This window comes from Rhopalosiphum padi, chromosome 1 (genome assembly GCF_020882245.1).
Source record: "Rhopalosiphum padi isolate XX-2018 chromosome 1, ASM2088224v1, whole genome shotgun sequence".
Lineage (NCBI taxonomy): Eukaryota > Metazoa > Arthropoda > Insecta > Hemiptera > Aphididae > Rhopalosiphum > Rhopalosiphum padi.
Window position 1 is genome coordinate 6,092,867 of NC_083597.1, and position 21,283 is coordinate 6,114,149.

Here is a 21,283-nt window from a genome sequence, read left to right on the forward strand (position 1 = left end):
ACTGTTTGGCGATAATCAATATTTTTAGTTCTTATATTAGTCTACTAATATAATATTGATGTATCTATTTTTCATGATAAACCCATTTTTGAGATATATAAATAATATAAATTGAATGATTTAAGGCAGCGTTTCTCAACCTAGGTGTCGCGATTGCCTTGGCTGAGGGTCGTGGCGGTCAAAAATAATAGAACACCGATTTACAAAATGAACCTTTTGTTCAAAATTTGGCTTTCCCAACGATATGATACAAATTTATACTTAATATAGACAAGGAGGGGGGTCGCGAAGTGATTGAGCATATTTTATACCTTTTTTGGGGGTCGCGAGACTAAAAAGGTTGAGAAACGCTGATTTAAGGATTTAGTTTATTTTATATGTTGCTTATTGTAATTTTACTTGTAACTATTATTTTAACACGTACTCTATAAATTTGAAAATATTATAAACCATGATTATAGCATTTGTAACAGACTGTATTTTAACTAGCTGTGTCATACTACAATCTTGCTTTTGGGACAGCATCAATTAAATTTTTTGTTAATTAAATATTTTGAACGAATATATTTACAATCACGCCTATATAGTTTTAATTTTGAACAAAAATAAAAAATAAACATCAAACGGTACATGACAGTATAATTTGTCATGAAACGGTACAAAATTGAAAACACACCAAGGTTTATAGTCTTATACACGGTCTTATAGATGACAAATAGATAATATTATCTATATCCGTGGTACAAACTATCAAGTATCCGTTGACCGTTTGGCGTTTATCAAATATGATGATTATCATTGATGAATTTACTTTATCATGGGTATTGCGTATTTGCGTATTGCTGATCGTCCAAAATCCAAATGATACAGGATGCAGCTATGTCTAGCTAGTTCGGCGTTCGCTATATTATTTTTTTAATTATTAGTGACTAGTGACTTTTTAATAGCTATTATAGTTACCAGTGCATGTCCTAAACTATATAATCTACGAATCTATCTATATCCAAGAGATTAATTATAAATATTTAGTGAGCATCACGTACAGTAGGTACTAGGTATATCTACGGTTAAACAATTTTTAATAAAAAATAACATGTATAATTACAAAATGTTGTTATAAAAAAACATAATTTTAGATCTTGAGCGGTTATGCTTAGGAGTTGGGATGATTGTATTCAGATAAATTGTTTAAATTATTTATTGGTACATTGTGATTATATTAAGTCATTTAAGCCCCTAATTGGTCTTTGTTAATATATTTGACGTTCATAGACGCTAAATCTATCACTTTATTAATATCAGATGTATCTATTACATACTTGTCTTATTGGTTATTTAAATTTTTAATCAGTTATCAGTGTTAACTTATTATCATTAAATTCTTAATAGGAGGTAAATAAATACTACTTACTTATATATTAATTTATTACGGTCTTAATGATTCTTATTTCTTGATTAACGAATGACAAGACACGAAAATCTTTTGTATTCAATATTTATAGTTATTACTGTTATTAGTTATTAGTTAAAAGTTATAATTGTTATAATATAATATAGGTAATTAAAACTTATCCAAATGTCTGAGATATCATGATGTGTTAAACTTCTATGTATTTTTTCATTTCAATTTAGAAATGTTCGAAAAATTACCGATGTTCAAGTATTGAGAATTTTGAATCTTCTAAATAATACTATAAGAGAAAATTCAATTTGAATCTGGTGATAATTATACTTTTACAATCGTGAGTAACAATTAAAGCTATTACAATATTTTTTTTATTGTAATACTAATAATGTATTTAACTAAACATGTTTTCTTGTTTTGTATAGCTTTTATCATGTTTGCTTCAATGTTTAAATCACTCTTTAATAAATCTGGTAAAAAAGTCGAGAAGAAACCTACTACTGTGGAATCTCAACTAGTTGTAATCACGAAAAAAGATGTTGAAGACATGCTTATTTCGTTGAATGAGATTGATGTTGACGTCAAAGAAGTTTTAGATAATAGTGTTAATTGTTCTGTGTCTTCAGATAACATTATTGATGGTATTGAGGCTATTGAGTCAATGACTATTACTGATACTCATCAAGAATATTTTAATGATAGTGCTTCGGTTGACAATTTTGACGACACTAAAAGTGAAGTAAGCTCTGTTGAAGAAAATCAGCTAGCATTTGAAACAGTTGAAAATTCTGATAAAAACAACACTGCAGTTAAAATTAATAACCTTCAGTGTTTATTTACGTGGAACATAAAACCAAATAACAAAAAAAATATAATTTTATCGATACAAAATAAATATGGAGATTACAACTTGGATTTATCTTCATCTGAGTTTACATTTGAAAGGTTGGTAGATAATATTAATACTAAAAATATATATATCTTTGACTAAGTATATTTTTTATTTGTATTTTATGCACAAAGTAGTTTAATGCTTGATTTGTGTGTTGGTATAATGAATATAAAATAAATAATGAATGACATTCCTATTTGAAGAAAAAATTATAATATATATAAATAAAAAACCAGCTTATACTTCAAAAATTTGATTTTGGTTCTTGTGTTTAGGTATGTAGGTAATTTAATTATTGGCTATGAATTATTCCACAAAGGTGAGTCCGAATTAGGACAAATGAAAATATTAGAAATTGGTAAATGGCTTGAAGAATTAGACAACAGCACTGATGAATTTTATTTATCTATTAATGTTGGTATTCAACATGTTATGAAGGCAACTTTTATTCATATGTTATTTGCTACAAATCTTACTGGAGAGTGTAAATGGGTATGTTATTTTTTAGTTTTTATCATAAGAATATAAACTTCATTTTCATGTGTCATTTAACAATTTATATTAAAAATAAATATAATTAGTTTTAGAATATGCTTAACTTAATTCAATTTATAACAATTTAATTGTATATGTAACTTGGTACCAATATTGCTTCACAATCAGGTTTTGAAAAACTACTACATAATATAGTATGAATATTGAATACACTATGGAATGGTAATCAGTAAAAACCAACAAGGTGAAAAACGTTCATTTTGGTTAAAAGTTATTAAAATAGTTGTCGTCATAAATAAAATTATTTTTAAATTTATATAGAAATTCAAAAGCACACTTTACATTTATGTTAATTTTTACACTTTGGGTTAATTTAGTGATGTTAATACCTATATTAAATAAATAATAATGTATAAATTATATTTGAATATACAATGATACCTGTGGGCTTTGATAAAATAAAATTCACTGGGGTATATCATGAAAAAAATTTTTATAAAAATCTATGCCAAATTACAAAATAAACTCAAAACATTATGTGAAGAGTATTTATTGTGAGGAAAGAGATTTACCAAATTTTTTAATAGTAATAGCATGTACTATTCAATATCTATGATTTATTTTTATTATTATTTATTTATTTAATTTAACAATTGACTTATAATATAGTTATACTTTAACTAATATTTGGAATTTTAAAGTTAAATATATTGATGTTTTTTACATTGTCGTTTTTTCCTAAATTCTTACAGAACACATGTTGGAACTTTATGATTATTTTCAGTTTTGGTTTTTATAATAATAAAAATATTGATTCTTGTTCTTCAAAATTAAAAAAAAATTTTGGTAATACCAATTTTAACAAATTTCCCTCCTAAAATTAATACACAATTAAAAATATACATATGAAAAACTATACGATCCAAAGCTATTAACATGACAAACGTATTTAGTATTTAGTACTTTTTTAATATACCCTGCATATCTATAAACAGTCATTAATGGAAATGGATATTGTTTATAGTTCAAAAATAATTCAACTAAGAAATATTTCATTATTTCATTTTAAATAATCAAGTATTTTCTAACTCCGATATATTTGATTTAAAAGGCTAAGTGTTTTGAAGGTGCTTGTTATAGCTCTGGTAAATTGTGTCTGAATATGGGTCACTTCAAGGTTTGGTATATACCCTTTTTTCTACTATTCCTTAATATTTTCTTGATCGATGTATCTTTCCACTAAATGTATTATAGAATTTAATGCTGTATTTTTCAATGCATGAATCACAATTATAAGTAGCTATGTTATATAATTAATATTAGTGTGCCATTATTGTTATTATTTTTTATTATATACTTGTAGTGTGTTATAATCATTGCCTACGTTGTAGTTATATTTTATATGGTGTAAAATATTAGAGCCCATAGCATTATCAAAATGTGTTTCAATTTTTAAAACATTTTAGATAAGGATCCGGTGAAATTTATGTTTCAATAGCTGCAGTTGGGTTTAAGAACCAATACTTTATAATACTGTTCAAACCCCTGGTTGAAACTATTATGTACAAATATTTTATTAATTTTTGTTTAATTTACTAATATTTTTATCAGTCTTTTACAAAATAAATATGTATTAAAATTTGTATTAGTGCAGAATGAACATCCAATTTTTATCCCAGTATATTTATCAGTTTTAAAATTCTTAATTTTTCAGTTGTTGGATGATATCATACCAATGGCTAATATGGATTCTAAATCAAAAGCCACTGTACATGCAGTACGTGCAGCTGTATTTACTGAATATGGTGGAAGTCCTCACATTTTTAAAAGAGCTTGTAGCAGTGCAAAAAGAGCATGTGATTTAGATCCTAATACTTCACAGTGGTTTTATATTTATTCACTTGCTTTGACAACTCAAAGGCAATATTTACAGTCACATAAATCGACTCCAACAGATAATGAAAAAAATGCTGTTCAGAAAGCAATTATGTTGTCTGATGGAAATAATACTATTTTCAATTACCATAGAATGATATTAGATAGAGATACTGCAATTCGATATTATCATGATAATAAAAATAATCATGATAAATTTTGGATTGAAAAAAATCGCCAGGCAAATGAAACGATTGTTAAAATGATCAAGTACGTAAAAAAAATTAATTATACTTGGTATCATAGAATAGGTATATGATTATTTACCTATATACTAATTTTGGTATAATCTTTCTGTGCTATAAGTATAGACTATATTCCGTATTAGTTAAAAATTTCAATTACATTTAATATACAAGTATTTAAAAGGGAGAGTAGGCTTCCTATTTATTTTTAATATTATTATTTATTTTATTATTTTAGAACTATTATAAGCATGGAACCAAAAGATCCTCACTTGGTAGTTAAGTGTGCTAGAACAATAATGACACTTCCAATTATGGTCCGTGATTTTAATTCGGGAAAAAAATATTTGGCAAAAGCCTATGAAATGGCACCAAATGATGCAACTGTTTTAAAAGCTATTGAAAAAACAGTTGAAGTTTATAAAGATATTGTAAGATATATTCAAAAATAATTGTCATATAATATTTTAGGTAAATGTTTTTTTTTTTTTTTTTAGTCTAAAAAACAGAGACCTAGAACAACTGAAACTAAAAATAATCATCCAGTATCGAAGAATAGAACACCAAAATTAGGATCTGATTTAGGATTTATCGTAAAAAAACAAAAAAATGGAGAAGATCCTATTCCTTACCTTACTGATTTAATTTCTAAATATAATGGACTCGATAAATCAAAAATTATAGCTCAATTATGTTCGTATTTAATATTATTCACTAACAACCTAAGATCTGGCGTCGAAGAGTTTATTAAGTTGATAGAAACACCAGGAATTGCTAATAATTATATAATTACGGTAAAAATTTTTAATTATTAAATTATAATGATTTTCAGTAAATATAATATTTAATGTTTTACGCATTTTTTAATTATATTACATACATTTTCTTTTACAATAAATTTTTTTCTTAAACAATGTATATATTTTTATTTAATATATATATTATATTATATTTATAATGTAAATAAAAAATATCTATTATTACATATTTTTTATTTGTTTTAGCAACATTTTTCATCATTTGGTTCAAAAAAGTTTCACTTAGCAGAACTTATTTGTAATGAAATAAGGTTGGCTACAAATTCAAGTAGCACTGCTCCTGATGATATGTTGTACTTTTTTAAAATGTTAACTAAAATCATGGAAACTTGCAACTTACAGATGAAAGATGTTGATTCATCTTTGAAAGCCAAGCTAATCATTGATTCTTCTGATAAATCTTTATTGCCAAATAATACACCATATGAAAGTGGAACAGGTTCATCAGATAATGAGAACGATGTTGAAAAAGTTTTTGTAAAACGCAGTACTAGAAGTCGTAAGTTTAAGCAAAATATTGGTTCTAAAGTATTTACCAAAATGTCTGAAGCAAATAAAGGATCAAATAGAAGAAATGATAAGTCTTCTGGTAATCATTTTCCCTCAAGAAATTATCAAAATAAAAACCCCGCAAACACAACTGCAGCAATCGATGAAATGAATTTTAAAATGGCCAAGTTTTTAAATATTTCTTCTGGTCAAGGATCAAGATATTTTGAAAACTCTAATATTTTGACAACTGAAAACCTTAGAAATGTACAAACACAATCGCAAGTAGAAGAATATACCCACCAGTTATATCAACATATTTCAGCTAATAATAATGCACATCAAAATCAGATAAATATACCGGGTACTTCAACAGGATATCATGGTAGATATTATAATACAGGCAATCCTGCATTTCCAAATTTTAGTTCTATGTCTCAATATTCTCATTTTAATAATCAACTACCACCTTCATTACTTGATATAAGACCTCAAATAAATCAACAGAACCCAAAACCTCATTCGGACAAGTCAAGACAAAAGAAATGGACTACCAAAAATAAATAAATTGACTGATTTTTTATTACTTTTCTTTGATTTAATAAAAATGTAAACAGTTTTAATATGATAGTAATTTTAATAAGTAAAATATTTTTTTAAAACTGTTAAAAACAATTTTTGTCTTTTAAGATTTTAATTATTAAACCTTTGTGTTTATTAACATAACTTATTTATCAATAAGTTATGTTAGCTTCTATGTATAGCTTATTATAATATCTTATGTTAATTATTTTACTTCAATAAGTTTATTATTTTTAAAGAGAATGTTACAGAAATTATTTTAAAGAGTTGTTTTATTTTTATATAATACGTAAAGTTTTATTCAATTTGGGCAAAAAATATTATTTTGTATTTTAATTAATTTAGACTTTGTTTTTAGTGATTTGTTATTTGCTTTTTAAGCATTTTAATATGTAGTAAATTTCAAATCACATATTAATTTTATAGTTTTCCCTTTATCTAATTTTTAAATTTCTATATTATCATAAAAAATCAAATTATAATGTGTTAAAATATATAAAATAGGTTGGTACCTATTATTTTTTTAGTATAAGCAAAAAAGTATAATTAACTGCCAAAGTTAAGATTCATTATTGTTAAAGTATATTGATGTTACTATTTTATACTTAATTGATTCTTTAATACTTTCTGTATATTTTATGTTATGTTTATTGGTTAAGTATATTTTTAAATATAAAAAAATGTACTGCTTAATTGGTTATACCTCATATGAATTATTTAAATTAAGGTGTATGTTTTAAAATTATCTTGAATTACCATAAAAAACATTTAGTCAATTTTTGATTGAATGGATATAAATTTAAATTATACCAAATTGGTTACTACTAATATTTTTTATAATGATTAATTTTATTTTTATTTTATTCATATAAAATTTGTTATATTAGTAGAAAAGTCTATTTTACTTTCTTGATTTTTAATCAAGTAAGTATGGTAATTGAAATGAAAAAAGTCTGAATTTTTGATAAATAGGAAAATTATAAAAATGTAACTCAGTTGTAATGAGTACGTGGGTAATTAAGCTATCTTTAACATAAAATATTAATGAGAGAGATCCGATTTCACACCCAAGTGGTATAACGTTTTGAATTCTCAAAAACGTCAGCGTGAACAGTCCCAAAATTTCTATTTTTTAACTTTTCTCCAAAACTATTATAGCTAAAAAGTTGGTTGATAGCTTATTAAAAAGGGATTATCTAGTAGATACAAAATGTGTGATAAAAAATTTTCAAACAAAAATTATTAAATTTTTCACAGTTAAAAAAATAGTTATCTTGCTAGATTTTCATTTAGCATGGAAGATTACCGAAACTGTTATTTGGGGTCTTGTTAGATTCACATTGGCCAGTAGAAGTGCTGTGAAGATTTTCAGAACTTCTTCTTCAACCATTAACTCACTACAAAGCTATAAAGCTGAAAAACTTAAAAAAACGCCCAATAAAATGTGTTTTAATTTTTTTTCGAAGTTCTATAGTGAATTAAGATAAATTAAAGATAAAGTTCTGAAAATTTTCAGTACACTTCTCCTAGCCAATATGAATCTAACAAGACCCCAAACAACAAAATCCGCTCTCCGGTTTCAGAGATCTATCTCACTAAATGAAAATGAAAATGAAAATAAAATATATTATATATACGTACATATTGCATACAATTAATACATTTCTAAAAATTGAAAATCAAAAAAGTTTACGTGCCGATCTCTGATTTGGCAAACGTTTTTTATATGCACTTAAAAGTTTTATAGTTATAGAGCCAGTCATTATTATGCCCTACGCTAGGAAATATTAGAATGACGCCTCTGCAACAATGTATCAAGATCAGATAATTAAAATCAATTTCTCAATCTAAGCTCTAAAGAGTGTAAAGGTAAGAGTATTTAATATCTGTTATTATATCAGTATAAGATATAATTATATCTATTTGCCTAGATAGCAAGGTGGAAGAGGAAAAGGAGGGTTCTTATCATGTAGCTTTTTGAAGATTTCTTTGGTTTCTAGTTATGTTTTCAGTGACTTAACTATTTATAATGACATTATCTAATATTAATAAAATGCTAATTGAATTATTAATGCATGTATTGCAAATAAATATAAATTATGTAGTAATTATTAGGTAGGTAGGTATTAATAATAATATAGTAAGTAATAAGTTACATTTTAATTATATTTTGTTGTCTTAAACGTGGTTAAATAATCTATTCATCTTTTATGTTAAACTTATTTAAGGGTAGGTATGCTAGTAATTTATCCAGTTAGATTAACATTGCAATTTGTTTTCTTCTGTTGTTTTTAATATTAGAGTAGATACCAACCTCTAATTTAGCTGTGGGTGAGTTGCGGCCCAACGTGTCGTTTACGATGTTGGAAACTGGCGAATTTCGATTTTTGGACCGAAAATATTTTAGTTGTAGGTGAGTTACGGCCTGAGTAATTATCATTACCTAAGTTCTAAAGTAAATCATTGCTAACGCTCAAATAAAAAAAGGATTCATACAAGGGTGTACGTTATCACCTCCATTATATAACTGCTAGGTACATCGAAAAAGTTATAAATATAGTGAAAGCAAAGTTAACAAGACTAAATATTAGAATCAAAATTCAAATGATACGATTTTCAGATTACATTGTGGTAATAGCAGAGACAGATACAGCGTGCAGCTGATGAAATGAATGAAAAGCTTACCTACAACATCAGAAATGAAAATAAATAGTGCAAAAACGAAGATCTTTGTCTGACCTAAATGGTATACCTAGGGAGCAAAATCACATTTGATGGTAAGAGCGTCCAAAAAATAAAACAAGTAACAACGCATAGCATTAGTAAAAACTGCTTTTAGTAAAAAACATAAATCACTCATTTAAAAAAAAAATAACATCTCAATATCAAAAAGAGACTTATTAAAACATATGTATGGAGTGTTGTGTAACATATGGATGTAAAACATGGGTGATAATAAATGATACCGAAAATAAAAAACTAGTATCCTTTAAGTTGTGGTGTATGGAAAGGATAAGTTGGATACTTGGATAGAGCGGAAAACAAATGAACAAGTACTCAGCACTGTGGAAGAATAACGTACACTCATAGATGTGATTAAAACAAGGTGTTGGAAAATGGTTGGACACATGATGTCCTGAGACGCCCGAATAGATGCATAATATAATATTAGAGGGTATAAATGTATAATAGAAGGAAAGAAAACTGCAGGATGTCCACAAAACTCTTATATAGGACAAATTATTAAATATAATGCAAGAGTCAAAACCTTTAAGAACTTAAAGAGAAAGCGAGCAATCGGTCAGAATGGAAAATTGGAGTTGTAAACCAACCTTGGCATTGGTGCAACTAGAAAAAAAATTGGGAGGAGGAGGTTACATTATTACAATATAATATATACATAAGGTAAGTACAAAGGTTATTATACCAGACTACACGGAAATTTCGGGAGGATTACAAACTTATAACCCCTTAACCCCCCCCACACACACAGACACAAACATACCACCACCACTGGTTGCGCCACTGAACCTTGAGGTTGAAAAAAAAATGTACCTACCTATATAACTGTGTTAACGATATACCTATGTTCTATCACCTCTACCTATGTATCGTTCTACACTAGCTATATTTTAATTTTTAACCTCCTAATATATACCTATAACTTCGTTAATGTGTCATTAGAAATTCAATCTAAAACATGCATAAAAACATAAAATGCAGAAGTAAAGAAAAATAAAGGTGGGCAAGTGGATATCGCTCTGCTGCATACATGTATAGTAGAGATGGAGATGAGTAGGTCACTATAATGGATGTGTTAAATTTGAATGCAATGAAAGGAAAGGTATCATCATTGTATACGAAATACGATTCTGAACGGAGATGATTTGTCAGTTTAGGTTAATTAGTAGGATATATTATATTATTTATATTATTACCTATATTTAAATTGTAATATATCGTTATTTTACTCGATTTCGTAAAAAAATAAATTTCATACGCTCATAAAATTTTTCTACATTGACGTTGGAGTTCTTTTTACAGTTATTTGAAGAAAAAGCTATGGAGAACCTTGTATTGAGTTTTTTAACCTTAGATATAAATCACAAAAATTTTATGAATTTTCAACTTCAAAATTCTTTCCAAATTTTCGCAATTTTGACATATATTTTGTAAACATTTGAACTTTAAATGCTTATCAAAAAAATTGTGAGTAACAATAAGTAATAAGTAAGTACAACTTATAAACCTTGTATTAATTTTTAAAGATTTTTGGTGAGCCAAAGTTTTTTTATAGGCACTTCAAAAAAAAAAACTTAGAAAAATCAAAAATTTCAATTGTCTATAAATAGCTTAAAAAAATTCTAAATATTTTGAAAATTTAATTGTAAATAGATAACGCTAATATAAACATTTGATGAAAATTTCAAGTATTTACAATGATTTGTTTTTGAGTTACCTACAGCAAAATCAAAAAATCGATTTGGTCGAAAAGTGGTTATGTGTAAAAATTCCTGTTTTGCCGTTACTTTTTCGGGGTTTTTCCTGACACTTTTGAAAACTACTGGAAATTTTTTACTTTTGACCCCCCAATGTACAATTTCCTTTTCAAAGAAGGGCTGAAGTCAAAAAATCAAAGCACTATTATTACTCCAAAACGTGATGACAGACATGAAAATAAAAAAACACACATCATTGTAAAATCAATACGTTCATCACTCCGTTCAGAATCTAAAATAAAACGACATAACAATATTAAATTGTGTACCAATACTTTTATTTTTCTAACATTATTATATTATATTCTAAACCTGACAAAACAATATTATTTAAACGATAAGGTACTTTCATTATTTTTTTTAATATTATTATTATAATATATTATTATACTCTACAACTAAAAAAAAATTATTCATATTATATTATTATTATTAATTTGGTATCTAACAAAATTGATTAATTTGATTTGAATATTTATTACATTTTTGGAAAATATGTAGGTAATAATAATAATTAATTTAGTAAATTATTTTATAATTACTTTTCAATACCTATAATATATATTGTGATATTGTGTATATAGACGATATACATATTTAAATAAACCCGGCCTGTAATTCATACTTTATTTAGGGATTGGGCTGTAATGAATTATGGTGAACCACCGTAAACACCGCCTAGGACCTAGGTATTTGACCTGTTTGTTATCTAATTTAAAGACAAGAACATAAGTATTTCAAGGCTCAATGTAATATTTTTTTATAGTTTAATTTTAAAACAAGTTTATGAGTATTTTAAGGTTATAAATTGTCTTTAAATTTTAAGTTACTCATTATTTAGTATTTACTATAAGACTTTAGTATATATTATATAACTTTAGACGTCAACCACACATGGGGATACGACGTCCGTTTATAACATATACATATATATTAATATATTATTTATATTTTATAATAAGCACAATTTAAAAATATGATATTTAAAAAAGGCTTATTCTTGTTCTTTTAGTACCCCAACTTAACACCAAGCAGAGAAATAGATCATGTTATAGTCAAATTCAAGAAACAAAAATGGTCTGATAATGAATAATAATTATTACAGGATAATGAATAGAAATAGACACGACTACACGAGTACACGACTAAATTATTTAAGAAACTGAAACCCAATAAACCAAATTACTTATTACAAGTAAGAAAAATTTACATTTATAAACGTAGAGAAGGCGAAGAAAAATGGAGAATTTTAAGTTTTAACCTAACCTTACCTAGCACAATGGTCAATGGTCATATCGGAAAAAAGTTTGGTACCAGCTACTTAAAACGTTAAAATAGTAGGATAGATAAAGGTAGTTTAGTTCAGCATAATGAATTATCAGAGATAGAAATGACACACTGATATATTGTTCAAATGAAATTTACCGACAGATAGAAAGTAGAAAGAGTATTTCGAGGACCTGCTAAGTATGGAAACCTTCGAGTTATAAGTAGGCAATTCAAAGCGTAAAAACTGGAAACTTCCTGGCGGTGACGGAATAAATACAGAATTGATAGAATATGGTGTTGGGGAACTATAATCTATAGGTATTAGGTAGACATGCAAAATAATAAATAGCTGGAAACCTGGATTAGTGTGATTATTATAACATTATTAACATTGTACGAATAAGGCGAAAAGCTATAGTTACAGTCTATAGAGGTATAATTATATTATTAGTGATGGCGTACATGGAATAACTATATATGACTATATGAGTGCAACAAATTGGAAAGAATGCACTTATAGAGGGATAATTGTGCCAATTGTGGAAGGGTTTTGTTATAGCCACAAAGCTTTTCAATGAGCCATAGAGCGAGAGATAAAGAAAAACAAGATGAAAAGTATGTAATAGTAGGCACGCAGAAATGTAGAAGAAAAGAGGCAGAGGAAGATCAAAGCGAAATTAATAGATAGAATAAACTAGGGGTCGGGAAACTGCGGCTTCTTAGAATTATGCAATCTTTGGAGTATGCATCAATATCGAGACCCGTAAAATAAAAAATAATTAACGCTAATTAAATAGATAAGTTTTTTTTTTCGTATTTTATAATTGTAGGTAGGTATAATAAAATAAAATAATATGTTATTTTTATATCTGTACTGACAATAGACAATATTCGTAATAATGTAATGCGTAGTAATTATAATGTATTAATGAAATAAAGTTTTTTTTTAAATTTGAGACTTATTATTATGATTTTACTAATTCCCAATGTAATTGTTTTGTTAAAATATATAATATTAGTTATTTTTTGTTCTAAGATGGCATATTTTTTTTATCTTAACCAGAGTGATTGTTAAAATCATGATTTTGTAGTTATTTGAAAAAAATGGATCATTTATAAGAAAAGGTTCCGGACCCCGAAATAAATAATAAGACGAAAGTAGGTATCTGATGTAAGTAATTAAGTGATATGAAACCAGTGGTCGTGGCGTTTATAGAATTTTGGCAGGGACCAAGCGGGGAGATACGTTGGAAAATATATAGTTTCCCTGAGGGAATTTACATTTAGTATCACCATCACTACTACTACTACTACTTACTAAATGTTGAGGGTTAAAATTATTAACACATAAATAACTATGATTAAACCATTAAATCAGTTAATTTTTAAATTTAAACAAAGTAAAGTAATAAAGTAATAAAAAAATAAAGTAATGCAACAATAAATGACAAAAATAATTTAAATAATTATAGTAGGCAATTTAGTGTTATAGTTTGATTCAGATATGTGTTCTGTTATTGAAATTATCCAGAACGTTGAACGAAAATATATATTTGTCGTAGGCCATATGGAAAATTAGTTTTTTTGCAAAAAGACTAGGCTCTTTGCAATGGCGTAGCCCGTTTGCGAACTACTTATTATTTGCCAAACAGCCTGCTGATTTTCAGGCTCATTGCATACAGACTAACAGCAGTTAGGGCAGTTAGGCCTTTTAAGAACTACAATTATTTTATAGTAAAAATCATTTTAATTATTTTATTTTAATTTTTAAGGGTTATTGATAATAACACAATACAATATATGTAACATAAATGTAACATGTAACATTATTATTCATTATTTATTAATTTTGTAAAATAGTTATTTCAATCTCATAGACATACTAATTTTAATGATTAATAATCATGTTTGAATTTTAAAACATCAATACTTGACTTAGTATTCCCTACACATAGTAAGTTATAATAATTTTTGAGGTATTATACTATTATTATAATACCTCAATTACTAAAATATTGAAATAGTTACAGATTTTAATTTATTATAGATTTATTTATTGATTTTCTTGCATAGGTAATATTTTATAAAACTGTTCTTTTCAAAGTTGTAAATAAACCAAGTAGATACTAGGTACCTAACTAGTTTAAAAAAATAGTATGTATTGATCAACATAGTATGATGGCTGTCGCTGATATCTCTGACTTTAATAAAATCAAATTAATGGGTGTTATTACAGCTAAGTAATATGTGCAAAAGTTGTTAAGTCAGATATTGTTTGTGTCATTAATGACAAGTCACTTACAAAAGTCTTAAAATGATTTAAAATTTAAAGTTAAATGAAAATCTAAAAATTAGTATGTCTATGAGATAGAAATAACTATTTTACAAAATTAATGTACTATAAATACAATTTAGTTACTTGGTCTAGTAAATTAAGGACAATGAAAAAACAATACTAATTAAATACCATAACAAAATTATACTATATTAAAATATTAAAAATACTTAAGAATTTTATTATATGAATTTAAATTAAAATAATTAATTTTCAGTCTTCCATAAAATTATAAAAATGGAAAATAACTTATTAATTTAACAATTCATTTTATATAATTAAAATGACCAATTTCTATAATTTCTATTTTTATAACATAAAAAAGTTTAAATTAGTTATTATAGATATCAAATATTTCCGATGTTCAAACAATTTTCTTTTATTATTATTTTAATATTTTGTGATGGTAACTGATTAGCACTGGGGTGTGGAATGACAAAATTAACCAAAATTCAACTGACAATTTAATGATAAGAATATACTAAACTTTTAACATTGACAGTTGGTATTACATTTTAGAAAATACATTTTTGTGGAATTAATTTAAAAAAAAAAACAATTTTCTACAACTTACAGAGCCCGGGCCCCCAGAAATTGGGGGCCAAGTGCAGGTGCTCCATCTGCACTTGCATAAATCAGGGCCTGGTACTAATATACTCTTATACTTTGTATAATATATATTATTTAATTATTTTATCACAATATTTTTTACAATTACCTTCATACAGTCATACCCATTGGCCATTAATATTACATGCCTTCGCGGCGTCACCCTGCAGACTGCAATACGTTTTAAGTTTTTGATGCATTATAACGAGTTGCTGAATATTCAAATATTGTATCATGTTTATCATTTACTTCGGTTCCACGAACTATTTGCCTTAAAATAGCAACCAAACGCTTATTATTAAAAACATGGTTATTGGTTAGGTACCTTTACCTATAGTCGGATAGTTTTTGACAATAATAATGATGATTGACGACCGACGATATTTTACGATATGAAACGTTTTAAATTATATTTAGCTATTTGGAAATAAGTAGTGATGTCAATGGGCATTGACCAATTTGACCATACAATTCGCAAATGCTTTATGTATCAATATTCAATATCATTATAAAGTGTAGCATTTTTGATAAATGTTTTCTGTATTTCTATAATATTATCTTATAATACCAAAAATACACAAAACGATATTATATTTATATCAATAAAAAAAAAAAAAAAATCCAAGAGGGGTTTTATTCTCCATATCATTCTTCTCTTGTAAATACGCTCCTGTAAGGGCAGAGCTCTATGGGGGTGTAGGCCGATCCCAAGTAGTTGGGAGTGAACAGTGAAAAAGAAGAGATACACAGCCATAATAATAAAATGGTTAGTCAAACGTATAGGTGAATTCAAAATCAACATTAAAACTACCGCTGTATATCAGTCGTACCAATTACTCCAATAATGTATTTTGAATTAGGTATTTTATTAAAACTATATGTTTATAATTATTTTACCATCATTCATTGTAATTTGCCATTTGGTATAATATATTAATATTTAAAAGTTATTGCATTTTTACATTTTTTTCTTTCAGTTTCTTTATTCTAAAATTAATTTGTAGATATATATATATATATTATTTTCTAGTAGTTAACACCATTATTAGTCGTTATACAGTATATTATATTATGTTCATGGTCGTCGTTATTAAGCCTGAGCAAAATAATCATGGACCATGGTGCCTTATGAATCGATAACGTAATAAAATTGAACGACAATAAGTGGCAACACTGTTCATGAAAATCAGTTTTACTATGATGTAATAACATTATAATAATAAATGAATAAATAATAAAATTAAGTAGACAAAAATACAAAATTGATATATCTTTAAACTTTAATACGCCTAACTCACTAGTACAGAAATAAACACCTCACGAGCAACAACGTTTCAACTCATGATTTTAAGTTAAATGACAATCAAAATGTTAATCGTACCATTCATACCTAATTTTGTTGTGAACAATATAGAACGATTAAAACTCTTGTTTAAAATGTTTAAATAATCAAAACTCGAACAGATCATTAATCGAGGAGATGTAGAAAAAGAAGTAGATCAAGAAGTTCAAGAAATTATAAAAACAATAATGTACATTTTAATAATACAAATTAGGCATGTCAATTGTGATGTCCAGTCAAAACAATGGTAAAATGTAATTAATAATTATACTTAATACTTAAATATGTATTATTATTGAAGTATATTTAGACAATATATAAATTATTAATTAAGAGTAGCTCCAGTGGTAAAGCAACTAATATGTATACAATATATCTATAATTGTATTTACCAGAATATTTAAATGTCTTATTTAATATAACTAAAAAGGGATACACTACATATTATGTAAATATTTTTTTTTTAAAAGAGAAGAGATTTCGTTCTCTGCATCCACTTTCAACTTAAGTACTACAGGCTAATAGTTGTTTCCCCAAACGCTGCATAAAGAGGATAGGTACACAATTATTTACAAAATACCCATGCCATAAAGGCTTAAATTATTAAAAATGATCAATATTTACAGCGTGCTGGTTATTAAAACGCGTTTCCTAGAATTTCGTTGTAAAATCTCCTATAATTATAGAAGTGCTAGTTCTAGGCCATTTGTCATCCGGGATTAGTCAAAATGCAGTTACAAGTAATACTATGCACTCACTACTCCAACAATACAATTTTTAAAACATAAATCAAAAAGTTTATTTTGTATATGAATAATGACTATTGACATCTGTCTTGATATTTAAGGTAATAGGTATATAATATCATACAAAAATCCTTTCAAAAATACAATAATAAAAACAAACATAATTTTATGAATATTTTAGTTAAATAAATATTTTAATAACTGCCTAATTTTCCGTTCAATTATTTTTTATATACTACACTGAATCAGAGAGTAGATAATTTTCCCTTTATCTTAGTCTTGGGAGATTAAGTTTCCTCTCTGTTTAATCATTTTAATCTGTTCTAAATGTGCTAAACGAGTTCTCCACAATTTGATAAAATGGTTGTTCGACGCGACTCGTTGTTGAGCAACTTGGCAGTGAACATCCAGGCCTCCTCAAGGCCGCAAGGGTTGTGAATGATGTGAATCAAGCAAATAAGAGATGATATAATAATATAGTATTTTAGAACCATGATCCCGTTGATACCTACTCTACAGCGTGTACAACACTACAACATCATATAATTTGTCTGGATTTTTAATTTTTTATCTAGTTACCTACTCGAGAATATCATCGTTATTTTCTAATAAAAAATGGTTTTAGGTCAATTATTATTGACTCAAGTACATATTTCAGTGAATTTATAAATGTACATTATCGCCTATCTATTGGCGTTATACGATACTATATCATATAGATTTTAGTCTCTAGATTGGGTATATAGGTATATTATACCTACCTTTTAAACGATAAATATAGGTACCTGAATTCGTTTGGGGAAAATATTACGGAAAATACGTGAATATTAACATAAAATCATCTACATTTTTCTATAAAATCGATTTTGTTTACATATTGTACCTAATATCAAGATGAATAGGTAATCGAAAATATTTGAAATGTATAAAAATTATTTATATTTGCATTTTCTACTTTTCTGTTGAAATAGTGCCATAGTAATACCTATGTATATCTACCACGCACAATTATGAACTGAACAATTCAACAAAACATGTAAATCTGGAAAATATGATATCCATAATTTTGGTTTCTTTCAAATATTAATAATTTTTTTTTATTTTTAAATTATTTTGTTATTAGTTAATTATTATTATTTTAATACCTAAGTGTATTATGAAAAAATGGAAATATTGAAACAAATCATACGTATAGATACACAGACTTAATGTTCTTATATGATTTTAATTTTGATAATATATAGGTAAATTTGCTCATTATATTAATGCTAACAACAGGTTCAGTTAAACGCCAATTTGTTATGTATATGATATTGAAATTCATATAATGTCAGAGTTCATTACTCAGGGAAAACAAATATGTTATATAGTGAGTTGTTATCCTCGTAATATACGAGTAATATATTATCTTAATATTAGTCTAATTTGTTGTTATTTTCGTTTCTTATTTTAGGTAGCACTACTTCTTTATTGTTTCGTATTAGGTATTATAAATTAATTTGTTATAAATGGGTGTGTGGGGTCTATAATAGCATAATCACACTTATACTGTACCCTAGAGTGGGGTGACTAGTAACCATCCCTACATAACTTTTTGTACATATGAATTATTGTGTCCCTATTAGTTGAATCTTTAAACAGATTTTCCAAATTGATTTATAATTTTATAAATAATGCGTGTATTATTTTTTATGAATATGTTGAGTAGTTAAAATATTATATAATACAATAAGGTACACAACGAAAAACTTGAGGAAAAAAAATTTAATAAAATATTACTTTAGGAACCACTTATGAATAATCAATATTAATTGTATAGGTATTTAAAGTATTGCAGTAAAAAAAGTTCATTCCTCATTCCTCATGGGATAGACCTGCAAAGTATTATGATGATGACAATTTATAATTAAAATTCGACGTAAATATCTTGTAATACGTATACATTTTTTTTATATGTATTGTAAAGTAACTTTAAAGACATTATATAATGCAACGTATTGTGATTTAAGAATATTATAGTAAGAATAGTAGATAGGTACCAGCTATAGGTATAACCTATACTATTTATTCTTATTTAAAAAAGAGTACTGTTAGAAAATTATTTAATTGAAAATAACCAGTTATCTAAATATTTCTTTTTAATTGTAAATTATTAGGAACATTACTAGGGAATATATTTCTATAATAACAGTGAAAACGTAATTTATTACTTTATTGTATATTTAAAAATAAGTATAATATGACCATATTAGTATGTACTTATTATACTGTATAATTGTATGGAGTTTCATAACCTGCACAAGTTTTCAACTAAAAAGTCTATATAAAAGTTTAATATGATTAATTCATTATTAATTACATTCTTGTTTGGTATTCAAGATGTAGAACAACTATAAAGACTCCACTCGTTATATATTTTCCTCCCATATACTCCACATAAAAAATAATATCATAAAGCTATATTTTAAAATTTAGGTTTTATACACTATTAACTGTTTTAATACAAAAATATTGGTTGGACTTTCTGCTAATTCTAAAACTGCATTTAAGGAATTAAATTTGATTGTATAAAATGTATTATTCTTATTTCTTATACAATATAATATGTATAAATATAGTTGGGAATATAACGATGAGAGGTACAAAAAAAGGTATTTATACTAAGAATGTTTTTTCGTAACATACAGAGTCATTCGATTGCTTCGACAGTTTAAATCTAAAATATCGTCGTTATTACTTATTATGCTATAGAATAGAAAGTTCACTCTAGATATGTAACGTAGACGAATGAAAAATTATGGAAATGGGTTGAATTTTTTTCTTCATTAAATGTCACAAATATATGCGTTGTCTCTTTTTTTAAACAATAATCCATAACCATTGAAAATTTTGTATTAATTATAATGTTCAATACCTACCGGCTACCTTATAAAACAACTAAAAATATATATATTTATAATTATAGCATTAGCGTGTGTGCGTTTTAATAATTAATAAGTATAACTAACTTCTCCCTAAATAACTGGAATAGAATTCTTAAAACAAATCATTAGTGTAAAAAACTTCCATACTATATGTTTATATGTCTATAATATATATGGTTTATACATATTATAAACTTATTGTTATAATACTTTATTTGCGGATCACCATTATAATTATTTCTAAGTACCTGTTATATATATAATATATAGTATTAGTATAATGTATTAATGCATATAAACCTAAGTAATGTTGTGATAAAACTATAGTTTTAAATTAAAATATAAAAGTTTATTATTACAACTATTTACTTATTTGATATTTTAATATTTATTATTTTAGTTATATGTTATTTAAAATTACATATATATTCAATTATATTTTATACATTTAAATTATTATAATTAATTTAAGGTAATTTTTTGACGGAGAGGATATATTGATGAGAGATGAGTAATGACTTCCAATAAAAATTCTTTTTGTCGTGCTATATTATAATAATATCAAAGAACATTATAATATAATTTATAATAACACATTATTCTTACTCAGGAATTTCGGGACCTATTTTCAAAACATTTCTTTATTCTAAGAACAATTTTCTTACTATAATATATATAAGCTAGGTACTTATAATTTTACTGTCTGTTTTTATATGAAGTAGCTCTTCAAAAAAAACCGATAATTTTGACAAATCATT

The 21,283-nt window shown here is 25.8% G+C and overlaps 1 protein-coding gene across 2 annotated transcripts; it reads left to right on the forward strand.

Moving 5' to 3' along the window:
* The first annotated feature begins 1,412 nt into the window (after positions 1–1,412).
* On the forward strand, positions 1,413–7,476 carry LOC132932139 (uncharacterized). Of its 2 annotated transcripts, XM_060998376.1 has the most exons (8): positions 1,413–1,557; positions 1,633–1,742; positions 1,831–2,350; positions 2,573–2,789; positions 4,507–4,937; positions 5,151–5,343; positions 5,410–5,706; positions 5,917–7,476. In XM_060998376.1, the coding sequence occupies exons 3-8, from the start codon at positions 1,839–1,841 to the stop codon at positions 6,784–6,786; spliced, it is 2,520 nt and encodes an 839-aa protein (XP_060854359.1). In that variant the 5' UTR covers positions 1,413–1,557; positions 1,633–1,742; positions 1,831–1,838; the 3' UTR covers positions 6,787–7,476. The 2 variants fall into 2 exon arrangements, with proteins under 2 accessions (XP_060854359.1, XP_060854358.1); XM_060998375.1 differs by having other exon boundaries at positions 1,450–1,742.
* The last annotated feature ends 13,807 nt before the right edge of the window (positions 7,477–21,283 follow it).

Coding starts and splice junctions, on each gene's coding strand:
- LOC132932139 (XM_060998376.1), top strand. CDS start 1,839: ATGTTTGCTTCAATGTTTAAATCACTCTTTAATAAATCTGGTAAAAAA. Junction 2,790..4,506: donor TTACTGGAGAGTGTAAATGG/GTATGTTATTTT, acceptor TTAATTTTTCAG/TTGTTGGATGATATCATACC. Junction 5,344..5,409: donor TTGAAGTTTATAAAGATATT/GTAAGATATATT, acceptor TTTTTTTTTTAG/TCTAAAAAACAGAGACCTAG.